The following is a 16,265-nucleotide window of genomic DNA, read 5'->3' on the forward strand; positions in this document are numbered from 1 at the left end:
ATGTACAGGGATGGTGGGTGTTGAGACTCTGCCTGGGACAGTGGAATCTGACTCCCTGGTAGATGGTGTTCAGTGAGAGGCTGGAGGAGCTCCTTAGACCTGATGTAGCTGGACAAAGATGCTTGTGCTTCATTTTAATAAACTCCACTTCTCAGTAAATCGTGGTGGTGGTGTATGTGTACATTTCCTTTTTTTAGACAGGGTCTCACTATGCAGCTCTGGCTGGCCTGGAACTTACTATATAGACCAGATTAGCCTTGATTTCAAACAGATTTCCTGCCTATACCTCTTGGTGCTAGAATTAAAGACATATAATACTATGCCCAGTCTGGTAAGCATTAATCTGATTTTTTTTTTCAGTTGAAATGGTCCAAGTGTTGACAACCTCATCCTTGATGTTTCAAGACACACAAAATGAGTGTTAGACCCTGAGTAATTCGTACTAAATTTAAGAGAACTATAGCCAGGAAGTAAAATATGAGGCTTTAAGTTAAACAGTAGTCTGTAGCTATGTGACTATGAAGTGTGTGTTAAATGAGTGGTCTGAGTAGTTGAGAAAAGCTCCTCCATGAACTGGGAAAAACACCAGACGTTAGCCTTTCTGTTATATGCTCTGGTGTGCATGAAAGAGTCCTGCTACAACTCAGGTTCCTTAACTGTAAAATGAGATGATGCCTAGGGCTGCAAGAATTAAGGGAATACTGTAGATGGAGGCAGCTTGTTCGTTTCTCAGCCGCCCGCACCCAAAATACTCACACAGAAACTATATTAATTGCAACACTGTTTGGCCAATGACTCTAGTGTATTCCTAGCTAGCTCTTACATCTTGAATTAACCCATTTCTATTAATCTATGTATCACTACGAGGCTCATGGTTTACCAATAAGGTTCCGGGGCATCTGTCTCTTTCAGTAGCTACATGGCATTTCTTTGACTCTGCCTACTCTCTCTATATATCTTTTAGTCTGGCTTTATTCTGCCCTGCTATAGGCCAATGCAGCTTTATTCATTAACCAATAAAAGCAACGCATATACAGAAGGACCTCCCACATCAGGATACTAAACAAAATAGTTGGCAGCAGAACACAATAGGAAAAGGTGGGGAAGTTAGAGCCACAAATGACTCAAATATTCAGAGGGAGACTTGAAAATTTGCATTATAAGTAGGCATTTACCTTTGGTACACGCTAGGAAAGCACTCCTCTACTGAGCTCCATTCCCGGGGTGGAGGATAGACACTTTAGACGTTACTGAACTTGAAAATGGAAGCACATTTCTGAGACGTCTTCTCAGGTGTATGCTAGGGTGGGGAGTAGTTGGGCCTGGCATACATTCCTACAGTTCTGGCTGTGCCCTGAGGAAGTTTTGAATGATATTCCCAGTTTCTAACAGCATAGAAACCACAGCCGCTCCTCCATTCTTACTCAGTGCTCCTAAGTGTCTTTTCTTCCCTGTCTCACTGTTCTCTGTAGTAGAGGAAAATGCTAACTTCTTTTAGTTCAGTGGCTGGAGCCCCAGTGAATTAAGCTGAGAAAAAGCATAAGTTTGATTTGTTGCTATTTTTACGGCGATTTCCTAGAAGATTATAATGAAGGAGACAAGTCTGAAAGTTTATGCTATTTTTTTTTTTTTTAAAACAAGAATGAAAAGACAAGGGAAAGGGGCTTAGGGGTAGGAGCTGTAACCTGTGGGGGAAACACATGCAAAGCAAGGGCTGTTTTAGGGAGCAGGTTTGTGTGCAGCCACTTCAGTGCTGATGGCTGCTCTTCTCTGTGACCCAAAGCTTCCTCAGTTGGGTTTATGGTAATTGTCCCCCCAGGAGATTCTGTGTGCAGGGAGAGGGAGGCTACAGCTCTAGGAAGGCTTTACTCTGCCTCTTTGAATCACAAATGCCTTCATCTTAAATTAATCTTCATGCCAAACCAACATGTGTAGGGTTAGAATATTCCCATTCTCTTCATCCCCACAGAATAAAAGATGACATTTTAGATCTGAGGAAACAAATAAATGGGAAATTCTGTGCTAGCTCATATGGTTGGGAAGACCCCAAAGCCCAACAAACCCAGCACAGTACAGATATAGTTTTCTCCTTTCCTCAAGTTGCTACCTGAGCTCCTTAGACATTCTAAGAAAGGTTAATTCAGATAAATAAATACTGAGAGGTTCAAGATTAAGTGGAATTTCTAAGTGCTTGCTTTTGCATCAACCCAGGTTGTGATCCCTTCTGTTAATTCTGACAGTAGTCTTAGTGGGTCCCTGCCACTGCAGTTGACAGAACTGGGGAGGCAGTGTGCTTTTATTCTTATGTGGAATCCTACACTTGGGTATTTGTAAAACCAGACCATTCTTCCTCTTAAATATTACTTATTTTATACTAATTAACTAATTTGTGTGTGGGGGCATAATTGTGCCCTAATATGTGTGGAGTCAGAGGAAAACTTGTGGAGTTGGTCTTGCCTGTGCATGTGAGTCTTGGTCTTGAATTCAGGTCATCAGGCCTGTCAGTAAGTGCCTTTACTCACTGAGCCATCTTGTTGGCCTCATCTCCCTTTTAGTTATAATTTTCTTCTTTTCACAGAAAAAATAATGTTTTTTGCTTTTTGTTTCTATTGCTTATAATACAGAGCTGCGTAGCTCTCAGTGCTTGTCATTACAGTTTTTTCTTATATACCAGTGGAAATTGTGTTTACTTTGAGTAAAGGGAACAAGGAACAACTTCTGCATTTACACAGAAGTCTCACTTTTTCTGAACACCAGCCATAGGACACTTGATTCTCCTGCTCAGACTGTGATACGCAGTGTGAACAATAAGCTGTACTCATGCTTTCCCTCTCTGTCATGTGAGATGTTTCAGAGGCTATAGAGATGGACATGGTTACATATTTTCCTAACAGGTAAGAGGGATCAGAAAGATACAGCACAGAGTATAATGTGGAAAGCCATCTTAGAAGCTCTTCTTGGGACTGGGGACATGACTCAGGGACCTCAGTCTGGACCCCCAATACTCCCATGCTTGTAACTCCATCACTAGTTGGAGAGGGAGATAGGTGGATCCTGGGGACTGGTTGGTCATCTGCTCAGTGTTGTTGGAATAGTTTAGTGAGAGATCTTGTTAAAAAATAGTAAGGTGGAGAGCAATAGGGGAAGATACCTGAATTCGACCTCTGCTTTCCACACAAGCCTCCCCCGTCTCATACACACACACACACACACACACACACACACACACACACACACACACACACACACATACACACACAAAGATATAGAGGGGGGTGGGAGAGAGAGGGAGAGGAGCAGAGACAGAGAGAGTGAGTGTGAGAGAAGAGGGGAGAGCTTCTTTGAACACAATGAAGGCTTCTGGAGTAGGATCCTTACGTTGCAGTCTTGCTTTTCTTTCCTGTCGTGGCTGCAGGTCAGAGGCAACGGAACATCAGCTTTACTTTGTTCTTTTCCAGGGTTACTACAGGGCTGGTTACTCCTTGTTGCACTTGCTCCAGCCTTATGAAGCTGCTCGCATGTTTTTTGAGGGCCTGCGACTTTTGCAGAGAACCTCAGACCAAGTGCAGGTTCCTGATTTCCTTGTTGGAATCTTCACAACTTTGAGCAGTAAGTCACACTGGGAAAAAGTATTTTAAATCTGTCACTTACTTCAAATGCCTCATGGGAAAATGACTTCAGGCTGTTCTTTTGGGACTAGAACATTCAGTTGGAATGAAATTGGTCCTACCAGAAAGCATTTTGGAAACTTCAGTGGCTTGTACCTTTGTAAAAACAGGAAAGTCTGATTACTTTAATGACTTAAAGCTTTTGGAGTCTTATTTTATAGCCTGTAAGTTTCCTTTGTTGGTGGGTAGAGATTTCCTACTTACTAAACTTGTGTTAGATGATTTTGTTCTTTTCTGTGACTTTCAAGTATTTTTCTCTAACCTGCTAAAATTATTTTTTAAATAATGCTATGCATCTCAGTGTGTATCTTCTTTCTTAAGTTTTCAGACTGTGTAGCAAGCATTCATATGCTGTACCATTTCATTGACACCTTGTTTATTATGAAATTAACCTAGAGGGATGATGGAAGGTCCTGTGACACCTCACATGTGTGTTTGGCATCATAGCTGTGACACTCTTTGCCCAGGGATCAGAGACCTTATTGCTCATTCCAAAAGGGCTCAGAGGGAACTTGTGTTTTACATCCCTTGCCAGAGATGCTGCAGTCTGCTGCCCTGACAGTATCCAGCCCTGGCCAAACTTAAAATGATTGTTACCCATTCAGTCAGAATGAACTTTATACTTTGAAGTGAGTATTCCTCCTGAGGTCTTTAACTTACCTTTTGACTTTATGTGGTCTTCATTGGGGAACATTTCCTCAAGACTCTAGACTTCGCTCACTTGAAAGTTTCTAAACTATGGAATTCTTTTTCAGGTGACTCCATTGTTTTGCAGAGTTTCTTGCCCTGCTTTGATCATATTTTCACTGCTGGATTTTCAACAGAAGTGTGGCAATCTGTAATAGAGAAGTTGGCAAAGAAAGGATTATGGCATGTGAGTACAGGAGGTGGCTCTCACACTAGAAAAACACACTCTTTTAAAATCATTTCTTCTCATGATACCAAAGGAATTAATGTATTATTTCCTTATCTTGATACTAGCATAGCTTCTAAAAACATATATTTTTATTTATGCTCTGTGTGGATGGCCTCTGGTATGTATGGTGTATATGATGTGTACTTCTTTGTGTGTGCATATGTGCATGCAGATACATGGGCGTGTGTTTGTGTATGTGTGGTGCTTGCGGAGGAGCTGAGGTTGATGTGGAGTGCCTTACTCAGTCACTCTCCACCTTATTTTGTTGAACAGGATCTGTCACTGTAGTAGTGGGAGCCGTGGGGCTGCTTCCCGCCACCCAGCTAGCTTTACCTAAAATAATTACACGGAAACTGTATTCTTTTAAACACTGCCTGGCCCATTAGTTCCAGCCTCTTATTGGCTAGCTCTTTCATATTGATCTAATAATCTGTGTAACACCACAAGGTGGCTTACCAGGAAAGATCTTAACCTGCGTCTGTCTGGAGTGGGAGAATCATGGCAACTCACTGACTCGGCTTCTTTCTCCCAGCATTCTGTTCTGTCTACTCTGCCTATCTAAGCTGCCATCCTATCAAAAGGGCCAAGGCAGTTTCTTTATTAACCAATGACCTTCCTCTATCATGTCACTGAACCTGGAGCTCATCATTAGGCTAGAGATTGACCTGTCTTCTCTTGTCCCGCTGTTTCTGGCTGTTTCTGTGTCTGGCTTTTTAAGTGGATGCTTAGGACCTGAACTTAGATCCCTTTACTTACATGACATGCACTTTACCAAGGGAGCCATCTTCACAACTCAAGGTTTCTGTTTAGTTTTAAGAAATTGCTAATTGGGCCGGGCGGTGGTGGTGTACGCCTTTAATCCCAGCATTTGGGAGGCAGAGGCAGGAGGATCTCTGTGAGTTCGAAGCCAGCCTGGTCTACAAGAGCTAGTTCCAGGACAGGCTCTAGAAACTACGGGGAAACCCTGTCTCGAAAAACCAAAAAAACAAATTGCTAATTGGTGAATAACAGCTAAAAGAGGCTGGTGGTGTCCTTGAGCCTTAATCATCTAATTACTACTTAGATCTCAGATTTACTCCTTTGAATCTCAGATTTTCATTTGTAAGTTGCAGCATACAAAGTTACTTTACTTTTTTTCCTCAGGGTTTTGCTGAAAATTTAAAAAGAATGGTTAAGCAGGTGTTAATCTGCTAGTGTGTGTTGAAGTCATACAATATGCTAAGCACTGAGATAACAAGTTTTTTCTTTCTAAATGCATATGATTTTTTTTTTTTGCCTGCATGTATGTCTGTGTACTACATGTTTGCCTGGTGTTCAAGGGGTGCAGAAGAAGACATCGGGTCCTCTGGAACTGGAGTTATAAGTGGTTGTGAGCTGTCATATGGGTGCTGGGAAATGAACTCTGATCATCAGGAAGAGCAGCCAGTATTCTTAACCACTGAGCAATCTCTAACTGCTGAGCTAAGGATCTTTATAATAATCTGACATGTTCATCCTACACAATCAAGGGAAGGTTCAAGAATCCAGCCCAAGGGGGCAGGCCCAACATCCTAGCTGTGTGACGTCTAGGTCGTTTTCAAGTACTGGAGATTGAGGCATCTTAAAAGCCAGGCCAGCGGTCTTGACTGTCAGAGTCCTCAGTTAATTACCAAGGGCTGGACATGGACAGTGGGCCTGTGGAAGGCGAGCATTAACTGTACACCAAACTGAAAGGATCTAGAAGCAAAATATGGGTTAGTCTCAGTTTCTACACGCCTAGTCCAATGGCAAGGATGTGTATGGGAGAGGTGTCTCTAGGCATGGTTATACAGAGCCTGGAATTTTAGGTTTGTGACACCAGGCTGCCCTCATCTCCTGCTAAGATGCTTGATATTAGAGAATCTTGTCTTTAGCAGGTTAGGGGAATGTGGAAAGAGCTTTGCTTACAGTCAGCCAGGCAGGTGGCTAGACAGAGAGACTGGTTATCATGGCTTAGTCTGACAAACTTTGTAGGTAGCTTAAAAAGTAGATGAAGCTTGTTTTTGTTTGTTGTTGTTGGGTCATACAATAACCTTTCTGTTCTAATAAGTCATGGAGAAGATTATTATGCCAACCTTTTCTTGTTCTTCCTTGCAAGCAGTCATTTCTACTGTTGTCAGCAAAGAAAGACCGGATACCAAGCAATATCCATGTCTCTGAGCTGTCACTGAAAAGCCTCTTTGAGGTAAGGGGGACGGTTCTAGAAATGTGCCTTTATAGGAGACCGTGTCAGTTGTGTAGGACTTCCCCAGTAGCTGCTTCATTGTAGATGTGTTATTTATGGTGCTCTTGGGCTAAGAATAGTTAACTCATGTTTTACCGATTCAAAACTGCAAGGTTGAAGGAACTTAAGTTTTGTATTGATGTAGTAACTTTCATGACTCTGTTTGTGTGTCTTGCTTTTTTTCAAGAAGTATGTCTTCATCGGGCTTTATGAGAAAATGGAACAAGTGCCCAAGCTGGTTCAGTGGCTTATCTCCATTGGTGCAAATGTTGAAACCATAGGACCCAACCCTCTCCATGCCCTCATGCGGCTCTGCATCCAAGCAAGTGAGTGTTCTCCTGTTTGCATACCTACCTAGCTTCTTGACAGCTCAGAGGCACAGGGCTCTGCCCAGAGTTGAGCTACTTGAAGGCAGTTTATCCAAGCCATTCTGGTTTTTGGTGAGGACAAAGCATATTTATTTCTCCCGGTACTGAGTAGTTGCCAGAGATTCAGCTTGCAAAGATCTTGTGTTTTTAAAGTCTAGACAGAAGAGTAGAGCTCCAGATATGGATTGGAAGAGAGAACTGTTATGAAAGAGGTAGCTTGTCTGGTTCTGACCCTCAGCATGTTTTTCTGTGTAGCCCAGAGGGCCTGCAACTGTGTTTTGGGACTGTGACTGGGGGATCCTTGAAAGGACCATGAACTGATACTTTAACAGTTGGTTGTATTGCCAAGGACTGCACACACACTCTCTTTCCCATTCTTTTCTTCCCCTCTCTCCCCCCCTCTCTCTTAGTAAAGAAAGAAGGGCCTTTATACATGCTGTGCAAGCTGTCTGCCTCTCAGCTACTCTCATCTCGCACCCATTTAATTTTGAGGCTGTGTTTTGTTAGTTTCTCTCTCTGGCTTTTAAATAACTCTTGGATTTGTCTTCCTCTTGCCTTGGCTTCCACAGTAGCTGGGACTATAGGCAGGTTCCACTAGACCTAATAGAACTTCGATTTTCATAAAATAGACTCCTTTAAGCTTATCATTTGCTTTACAAAATTAAATATTTGAGTCTGTCATTAACACACAAACACTCATACCAACACTTAAGATAGAAACTTGTGTTTTTTGGGAGGTGTAAGTTTGATCTTCCTGGACCAGAAGGAGCCAAGAGAGCTCTGTTTAGCTTTTCTAGGCTGTGTCATCTTCCTGGAGGGGATTGGGGATGGCAGTGCTTGGGACTTTTTCTTTCGTCTTTTATTACCCACTTGATATACTTGGGATTTTGTACACACAGGGATTTGTAGACAAATATGTAACGGCAAAGCCTGACTAAAAGCAGTCTAATCCTGGACTCAACTTTTAAATGAGGAGACATGTGAAGATTAGAAATTTGCCTATGTCCTGAAGGTCAAGATTCCGTCCTGTCTCCTATGTACAATAGCTGGAACCAGATGTAGCTTAGGCCATGCCCTTACTTAGCTCCTTCCCCTGCCCTGCTTGCCTTGTTCACCCCTTTACTCCCAAGTTTCTCCCCTCAGTAAGCTACATGGGTAAGATTCCTGTTAGCCTTCTAGGGTACCTAACCTGAGATTATAATGAAACACCTGCTTCCCTTTATATCTTCTTCTGGAGAATAGAAATGTGTGCTATAGTCTCCATTTTGATCCCTTAGGGGGAGCATACAGTTGATTTGCTTTCTTAATTTTATGTAGAAATAATATTTGCAACTTATTTCTGTCCAGGAGAAAATCAGCTTTTCAGGTGGATAATGGAGCACAAGCCTGAGTGGAAAGGCCACATCAACCACAGAGACGAAGCTGGCTGCACTGTCCTGCATGTTGCTGCTACTCACTTCCCAGGCTACTCCATCAAGCGTGAGTAGAGCTATTATGCTGGAAAACGTGTTGTGGGTCCAGTGCTTGCAGACATTAGAAAACCCACACATGGCAGACTCAGAAGACCAGACTTTGCCTTGAATTGATTATGACTGGGAAAACAGGCGTAAGCAGGAAGGAGGTAGGTGAGAAGAGAATCACTGGGCTCTTTCAAGCGGCTTCTGTGGGGTTAAATGACTCAAGAACTTAGACTTCTGGCTACACTCCACATACTCCCTTACTGTGTGCTACAAAGTACCTTTATTCTATGCCAGACCTGTGAACCAGGCAACCACCATGGTCTTCATGGCCCTTAGAACCTAACGTGGGAATTACATCCTATTATACACACAGTGCTATACAGGCCACATGTAAGAGAGAGAGATTGGCATAGCTGAAGAGAAGTTGGTTATTGTGACATGAAAAGCCTTGTTAGACTTTGAAGGAGGAAAGCTGCTCACTCCCATTGAGCTCTTTGATGACACTCTCTTCCCCCAAACTCTCAGACCCATCATTTTGTACTTTCTCTTGGTTATGTAAGAAAACTTTTTTTTCATCATGTGTGGTGGCACATACATTTAATCCTAGCATTGAGGAGACAGAGACAGGTGAATCTTTTTAGTTTGAGGCCAGTCTGCTCTACATAGTGAGATCCTGTTTCAAACAAATACAGAACATTTTTGTTTTCTACAATGGTAGTGAATTCTCAGTGTCAGTGGAATGGAGGTGGCAGGAATGGTGGCAGGAATGGTGGTGTAGTCGTATCAAAGAGTACCACAATAGCCCGGAATGGAGTATAGCAAAGGTTTATTTGGGGATTAAACTCACAGTAAGGGTAGCGATCGCAGTCCTTTGTGTACACTGAGAACTGGAAGTGAATCCAGCAGAAAAGAAGGGCTGCACCTACTTTTCATCTGCACTTGTAGTGCATGACCACGTCCTAAGTGGGCTGGTATCTTCAAGGCTATTGGCTTAAGGAGTTCCCACAACATGGTGGTATTATCATCTGGAGCAGATTTGGTGAGTGAGACTGAGCTGTGATCTTTTGATGGCAAGCAACATTGGAAATAGAGATTTCTTTCTCTCTCTCTCTCTCTCTCTCTCTCTCTCTCTCTCTCTCTCTCTCTCTCTCTCCTCTCTCTCCCTCTGTCTATCCCTTTCTGTCTCCCTCTCTGTCTCCCTCTCTCTCTCCTTCTTCTTCTGCTTCTTCTCCTTCTTTTTAAATCAACACCATGTGTGTGTGATGTGTGTAAGTAGAAGACAACTTTTGGGAATTGATGCTCTTTCTTCCATCATATGGGTTCCAGAGTTGAACTAAGGTTGTTAGTCTTAGTGGCAAGTGCCTTTACCTGCTGAGTCATCTTGCCAGCTTATGTAAAGCCTTTGAAACAAGCCCCAGTTAGTTTTCGTTGACCATCTGATACCCTGCAGGTAGGAAGTTTTTAACCTCCTTTGTTTATAATTGCTTTAGTTCCCTGTGCTGGGTAAACAAAGTACTGACAGTGTGGTGACTTGTAGTGACACACCCTTCCTTTGTTTGACGCCCATTTTTTACTCACAGACTGTTGTGGGTCAGTAGTCTGGCCTGGTGAGACTGGGTCTTCTGGTGGTTTTCCAGAAAGGCCGGATTCAACATGTTGGCTTTGGCTATGTCTCATCTGGAATTCCAGGTCTGGTTTCAGGCATATTTGGTGGAGCAGAATCTAAGATGCTGGGTTAAGGTCTCAATTTTCTTTTTTGAATGTCTTCCAGAAGTTGCTCTGAGTTTCCATAGGGCCACACACAGTCACTCTGTGGCATCCTCTACCTTCAAAACCAGAAGGAGAGAACTGGTGCATTAAGTCCCTCTCATCTTTGAATCTTCGATGATTGGTTTTCCTGTATGATCTTCAGAACTTTGGCATCTGACTCTCATAACTAGGTCATGCCTAACTGGATAGTCTGTCTTAATCTCATTACCGAAGTACCTAAATTAGTAAATACATGATTGGGTATACATACACCATGAATCAGGACTCTTAGGGCTTAGTATTGTGCCAACCACACTAAGATCTTGATGGATAGGAAGTATAAGTTTTTAATTTTTGCATGGTGAGAGAAGCAGCTGTGAGTACAGAGATGGGAGAAGACAGCACCGTGTGCAACCTGACAGACACTGGCTTAGAGATCCCTGTCAGACAGCAAGCTTTAGTGAATATTACTCAGAGGAGTTGAAGGTTAACACTGATTTAATTCTCTGTACCTGCCTAATTCCTGTGCTCCCCAGGTACATACCTGTTTGAATCCGAAACGTGTCAAATCTGTGATCACTGAGACACCTTGATGCTTGTCAGATAGGTATATCAGAGCTCAAATGGAGCTGATAGCCAGAAGGTTAGAGAGTGGTAACAATGACAACAATAGAAAACCCTGATGCCAAAGCAGTTGCTACTTTTTTCTTATATCACCAGACAGGCTCGTGTGTGTGTGTGTGTGTGTGTAGTGTGTAGTGTAATATATATGTATATTTTATATATAAATAATTTAATTTTTTCTGGAGCAATATTCTCTTTCCTCCCCAGGGAATAAAGAAATCTGAAGTCACAGCTTGCTCTTATCCTTACAGCTGTAACTGTTGCCTAGTAACCAGATTTCCCCTCTCTTTGCTTGTTGCCAAGGAGAGGGGAGAAAGGTAGAGAGGAGCACACTTCTGAACCTCTTAAAAGCTATTGTCCTTCCCACTCCACACCAGGACTCCTTGCTTTGAGGGGGGCAGTTGGGTGGACTGCCTAAGGCTGTCAGTTTAGGTTCCTAAATAAGAGGAACCCCAGTCCCTGAGCATTCATGGGGACATCTCCTTATAGAAGGAACCATGAGCATCCCCCCTTTTCGTTTTGGCCTGCCCTAGGACAAACAGAAGATGTGCAGATGCTACTGAGCTTTGGAGCAGATCCTACTCTGCTAGATCTACACTCTCGGTCTGCTGTGGATGTTCTGAAGAGGAACAAGAACTTCCGAGCTATTGAGAAAATTAACAGTCATCTGGAAAAGCTGGCTTCGAGTTCTAAGGGCCTATCAGGTACAGCACAGTGAATTTATTTTTGTGGGGAGGTGTTAGGGAACTGGTTCTGGATATTAGATGCAAATTAATTTATCTTTTCTTTGTACGTGTAGATGTAATTGAGATCTTTCCCCTCCACTGTTCAGAAAATGTGTTTGTAATGACAGAATGAGATAACTCTTATAGAGCATCTCTAGTGTTCTTGGAACATTTCTAGGTCTGCATTTCAACAGTATGTATGCACATGGAAAAAGGGAAAAACATGTAGAATAGAAGACAACCAAAATTAAGTCTACTGCTCAGAAATGATCACTGCTGACAATTCAAAATAAACTTACACCTCTATTTCTTGACTATTGATTTGTAGAGACTGCAGTGTAAGACAGAGTGGAGGGTTGTTCCAGTTCTACTGCTGGGCTTGTGTGGTGATGTTGTTTGTATCATTTATCTTCTATCCTTAACTCTTTAAGTTTTCCCTGCTTCATCTATGGGTTGATTCTAAAATTGGAAACCAGTGGGTGGCATTTTCAGGGTAGTGTGATTGTATAAAATTTTATTCTTCCTACCATAAGTGGAATGGCTGGGCCCACAGAAGTGAATCATCAACTGTTTTGAAACCATTGCTTTTCCAATGTGATCCTCTTTAGGCAGTGCTCTCTGATAGCTCCTGTACTCATGTATGACTTTTATACTTCTACTGATTTATTTCTCGATTTGTAAGACTGCCTACTCAAGAGAAGTTTTTCATGGAGGAGGCATGGGTGATAAAAATAAGGAGTTTATGAAAATGTCTTTATCTTCATATTGATTGGTAATTTGGATATAGTTATTCTATTTTATTGATAGCAATTTGCTATCCTCTCTTGTTACCCTTTGTAGTTAGGCTGTGTTTCCCCATCAGTAACCTGCCACCATTTAGTGGCAGCCTTTTCTGGTATTAGTAAATATATCATCTCTTTAGTTTTAGAATATTCTATAAAATTGTGTGACAACTTTGAAAAAAATATTTAATTTCCTTTTAACTCCTATTTCCACTGTTCAGAAGTCTGATGTTAGTCATTTCTTTTTCTAGAACATTATCTAGCCTCGAGTTCTCAAATTTCCTTGGGACATACCAGGGTAGAGGTCTTATTCTTTTGTAGCACTAGCTGGTTCCTTTTAATCTGTCTTTCTTAGCTCAGGGAAAATATGTCCTATCATTTTATTCTCTTGCAGCTTTTTTCTACTCCTATTAAGTCATTGGATAAGTTTCTTGAGTTTGTGTGTGTGTGTGTGTGTGTGTGTGTATGTAACATGAGGGGGCCTGCTTGTTGGGGTTTCTGCCCTGTCTAGTTCCCCACAGCTGGCAAGCCCCAAAGAAAATCACACAGAGTCTACATTAGGTTATAAACTGATTGGCCCATTAGCTCAGTCTTCTTATTAGCTCTCGTGGCTTATATTAACCCATTATTCTTATCTATGTTAGCCACGTGACTGGGTACCTTTCTCAGCAGGGCAGCTCACATGTTGTTTCTTTGGTAGTCTGGGCTGGACTGGGAAGAATGGGCTTCCTCCTTCCCAGAATTCTCCTGTTCTCCTCGCCCCACCTCTACTTCCTGTCTGGTTGACCCACCTATACTTCCTGCCTGGCCAATCAGCGTTTATTCAAAATATGATTGACAGAATACAGACAATTCTTCTGCAATATATATATATATATATATATATATATATATATATATATATTGTGTGTGTATATATATACACACACACACACACACACACATACATACATACATACACATACTTAATTTGGTCTTCATCTTTTCCTTATGTATTTCCCATTGTGCACTGTTACATTTTAAAACTTGAAAAACATGATTTTAATTTCTAAAAACTCTTTCTTGTTTTATTTTTTTCCCTCAAGAAATTTTATTTTATGTGTATGAGTTTTGCAGGCATGGGTGTCATTACACCACCGTGTGCCTGCCGTTCTCACAGGCCAGAAGAGTGTTAGAGCTCCTGAAACTGAATTACAGATGGTTGTGAGAGGCCACGTGGTGCTGGGGATTGAAGTGGTTCTCTGGCAGAACAGCCAGTGCTTTCAACCACCACACCATCTCTCCAGCCTGTTTCTTACTGCAGTGGCTTGGCTTATTGTTTTCATTTGCTTCATCTTGGATTGCATTTAATAATGTTACCATATCTACGTACATTTAAAGAATGTCCCCCCCCCACCAAATTATTTATGTTACTGTTGAGGTTTTGCTGATCCCCTTTCCTGCTTCTCTTTGGCACTTTTGCTTTCCTTTAACTATCTCCTGATTTTCCCATCATTTATAGTAAATGAAAGACTAGATTAATAATGCATATGAAATGGTCAGTGTCTGTATCCTGCAGATATTTAAGTTCCTCAGAAAGATTCACTCCCTTCAGTGGCTAAATGAAATCAGCTATGGGGAGTGAGTTATTGGGGGTGGGAGATAGTCTGATGTCATCTCAGGATTGTTGGAATTGTCAGAGTTTGGTGAGATTTTTGTTCTTGTTGTTTTGTTTTTAGAGACAGGGTTTCTTTGTGTAGCCCTGGCTGTCCTGGAACTGGCTGACCATGCTGGCTTTGAACTCACAGAGATCCACCTGCTAGTGCCTCCTAAGTGCTGGGATTAAACGTGTGCGCAGTCACCACACAGCAAGAGTTTTTTAAAAAGATTTATTATTTTTGTTTTATGGATATGAGTGTTTTGCCTATGTATGTAAGTGCACCATATCGCCAGAGTCTAGAAAAGGGTGTCAGATCCCATTGTTACAGGTGGCTGTGAGCCAACCTATCGGTGCTGGGAATCAAACCTGGGCCCTCCTGAAGAACAATAAGTATTCTTAATCCCTGAGCAAGCTCTTCAGTACCCATAAGACAAACCTCTTATGCCAGGAAGATTGAAGCTAATTTTCATGAACACCTCCCCCACACCGTAGCGTTTCCCCACTGTCTTAACTTTTACTTATTAATTTAAAATCTCTTCTGTTGTTTCCATGAGGCCATGGTAATGAGAAGAGTGAACCATATTTGTGGAGTCTCAACTCTCCCCATCCCATGGGCGTTCAAACTTCAGACTGATATACCAGGCTTTGTTTTTAAATGTATGCATGTTCTAAGAAATTAAAATTTCCCTTTTGTAGGATAGTTTAATTCACCAACCATTGTGATGTGCTTTTTGATAACGTGTTTATATAATCTCGATTTCAGAATGACCTTCATACAATTTTAGAAATCTAAAGTTTTGTCTATGAATTTGGAAGTTGTAAGATAACAAAATTAATCCTAGTACTTGGGAGGCAGAGGTGAGTCCGAGCCCAGCCTGGTCTACAGAGTTAGTTCCAGAACAGGCTCCAAAGCTACACAAAGAAACCCTGTCTCAAAAACAAACAAACAAACAAACAAAAAAGTGATAATAAAAAAGGACCATTAGTTAATAGGAAGTGGTTGGTGTGTTTGCATAATTATTAATTCTTATCATCTTAGAATGGCTTGAATTACTTTTTTAATGGAACCTTTTAATATCATCTAACCCTAAAGACATGTCATCTGAGACAGGCTTTAATTTATTGTGATGATGGGGTTGGAACCCAGGGACTTGTCCTTGCTAAGCAAGTGCTCTCTCTACCTCTGAGTCGCTCCCTAACCTTGAGACAGTCTTCCTCCTTCTCCTTGACATTAATTAAGCAGCCTGGTTTTGGAACCAGGAGAAGCTCAGTGAACTCTATGCTGGTTTCCATTGTGCTCATGAGAGCTAAGTTGTGCTTGCTAGCAGAGAAGCAGGTACAAGAGGAATGAATGTGCAGTATTCCAGGATTGCTAGTTGGCTTCCCAGGTAGTCTAGTTGACAGTGGTTGTTCCAGTTTAAAGCCCCAGTTCTCCCTGGCCCCAGCTCTCATTGGCCCCAGTTCTCCCTGGCTCCAGCTCTCATTGGCTCCAGCTCTCATTGGCTCCAGTTCTCATTGACTCCAGCTCTCATTGGCCCCAGCTCTCCCTGGCTCCAGCTCTCACTGGCTCCAGCTCTCATCGGCTCTAGCTCTCATGAACCCAGTTCTCGTTGACTCCAGCTCTCATTGGACCCAGTTCTCATTGGCTCCAACTCTCATTGAACCAAATTCTCGTTGACAGATATAGATCATGCAGAGATGTTTCAAAACATTGATCATGAAGATATTTCTTGCTATGCTGAAGGAATAGTGAAAGACAGGTGAGAAATATAAAATTAAAAGTGAAAAAAAAAAACCCAGCAAGATACAATCAAGCAAGAAAAGGAATTCAGTGTCAGGAAGGGATTGTTGAGTTCTCTGTTTACCAGAGTGTTCCTAGATAGAGCCCTTATAGAAGTCTGTCCATGAATGTAACTCTGCGCAGGAACATTTACCACACTGCTCCTTTGAACGTATATAGCTGCATGGAGTTGTATACATGTATTTTGTTTTTAAGATTTTTTTCCTGTAGTATGATTTTAAAAACTAAGGAGACGGTTGGATAATTTTCTAGATCAGCTCTATGTAATGTAACATCTGAGGAGATGGAAGT

General features: G+C 41.8%; 1 protein-coding gene across 5 annotated transcripts in view; it reads left to right on the top strand.

Annotated features, from left to right (window-relative positions):
• Trank1 (tetratricopeptide repeat and ankyrin repeat containing 1) overlaps positions 1-16,265 on the top strand; it is an 80,596-nt gene that overhangs the window by 25,430 nt on the left and 38,901 nt on the right. For 2 of the 5 annotated variants that reach the window (XM_057767729.1, XM_057767732.1), the window contains exons 3-8: positions 3,459-3,609; positions 4,424-4,542; positions 6,701-6,787; positions 7,014-7,152; positions 8,542-8,673; positions 11,561-11,731. In XM_057767729.1, the coding sequence (XP_057623712.1) occupies positions 3,459-3,609; positions 4,424-4,542; positions 6,701-6,787; positions 7,014-7,152; positions 8,542-8,673; positions 11,561-11,731 (799 nt within the window). The remainder of the gene's footprint in view (positions 1-3,458; positions 3,610-4,423; positions 4,543-6,700; positions 6,788-7,013; positions 7,153-8,541; positions 8,674-11,560; positions 11,732-16,265) is intronic. The other 3 variants (XM_057767730.1, XM_057767733.1, XM_057767731.1) reach the window with 2 other exon arrangements.

This window comes from Chionomys nivalis, chromosome 4 (genome assembly GCF_950005125.1).
Source record: "Chionomys nivalis chromosome 4, mChiNiv1.1, whole genome shotgun sequence".
Classification (NCBI taxonomy): domain Eukaryota; kingdom Metazoa; phylum Chordata; class Mammalia; order Rodentia; family Cricetidae; genus Chionomys; species Chionomys nivalis.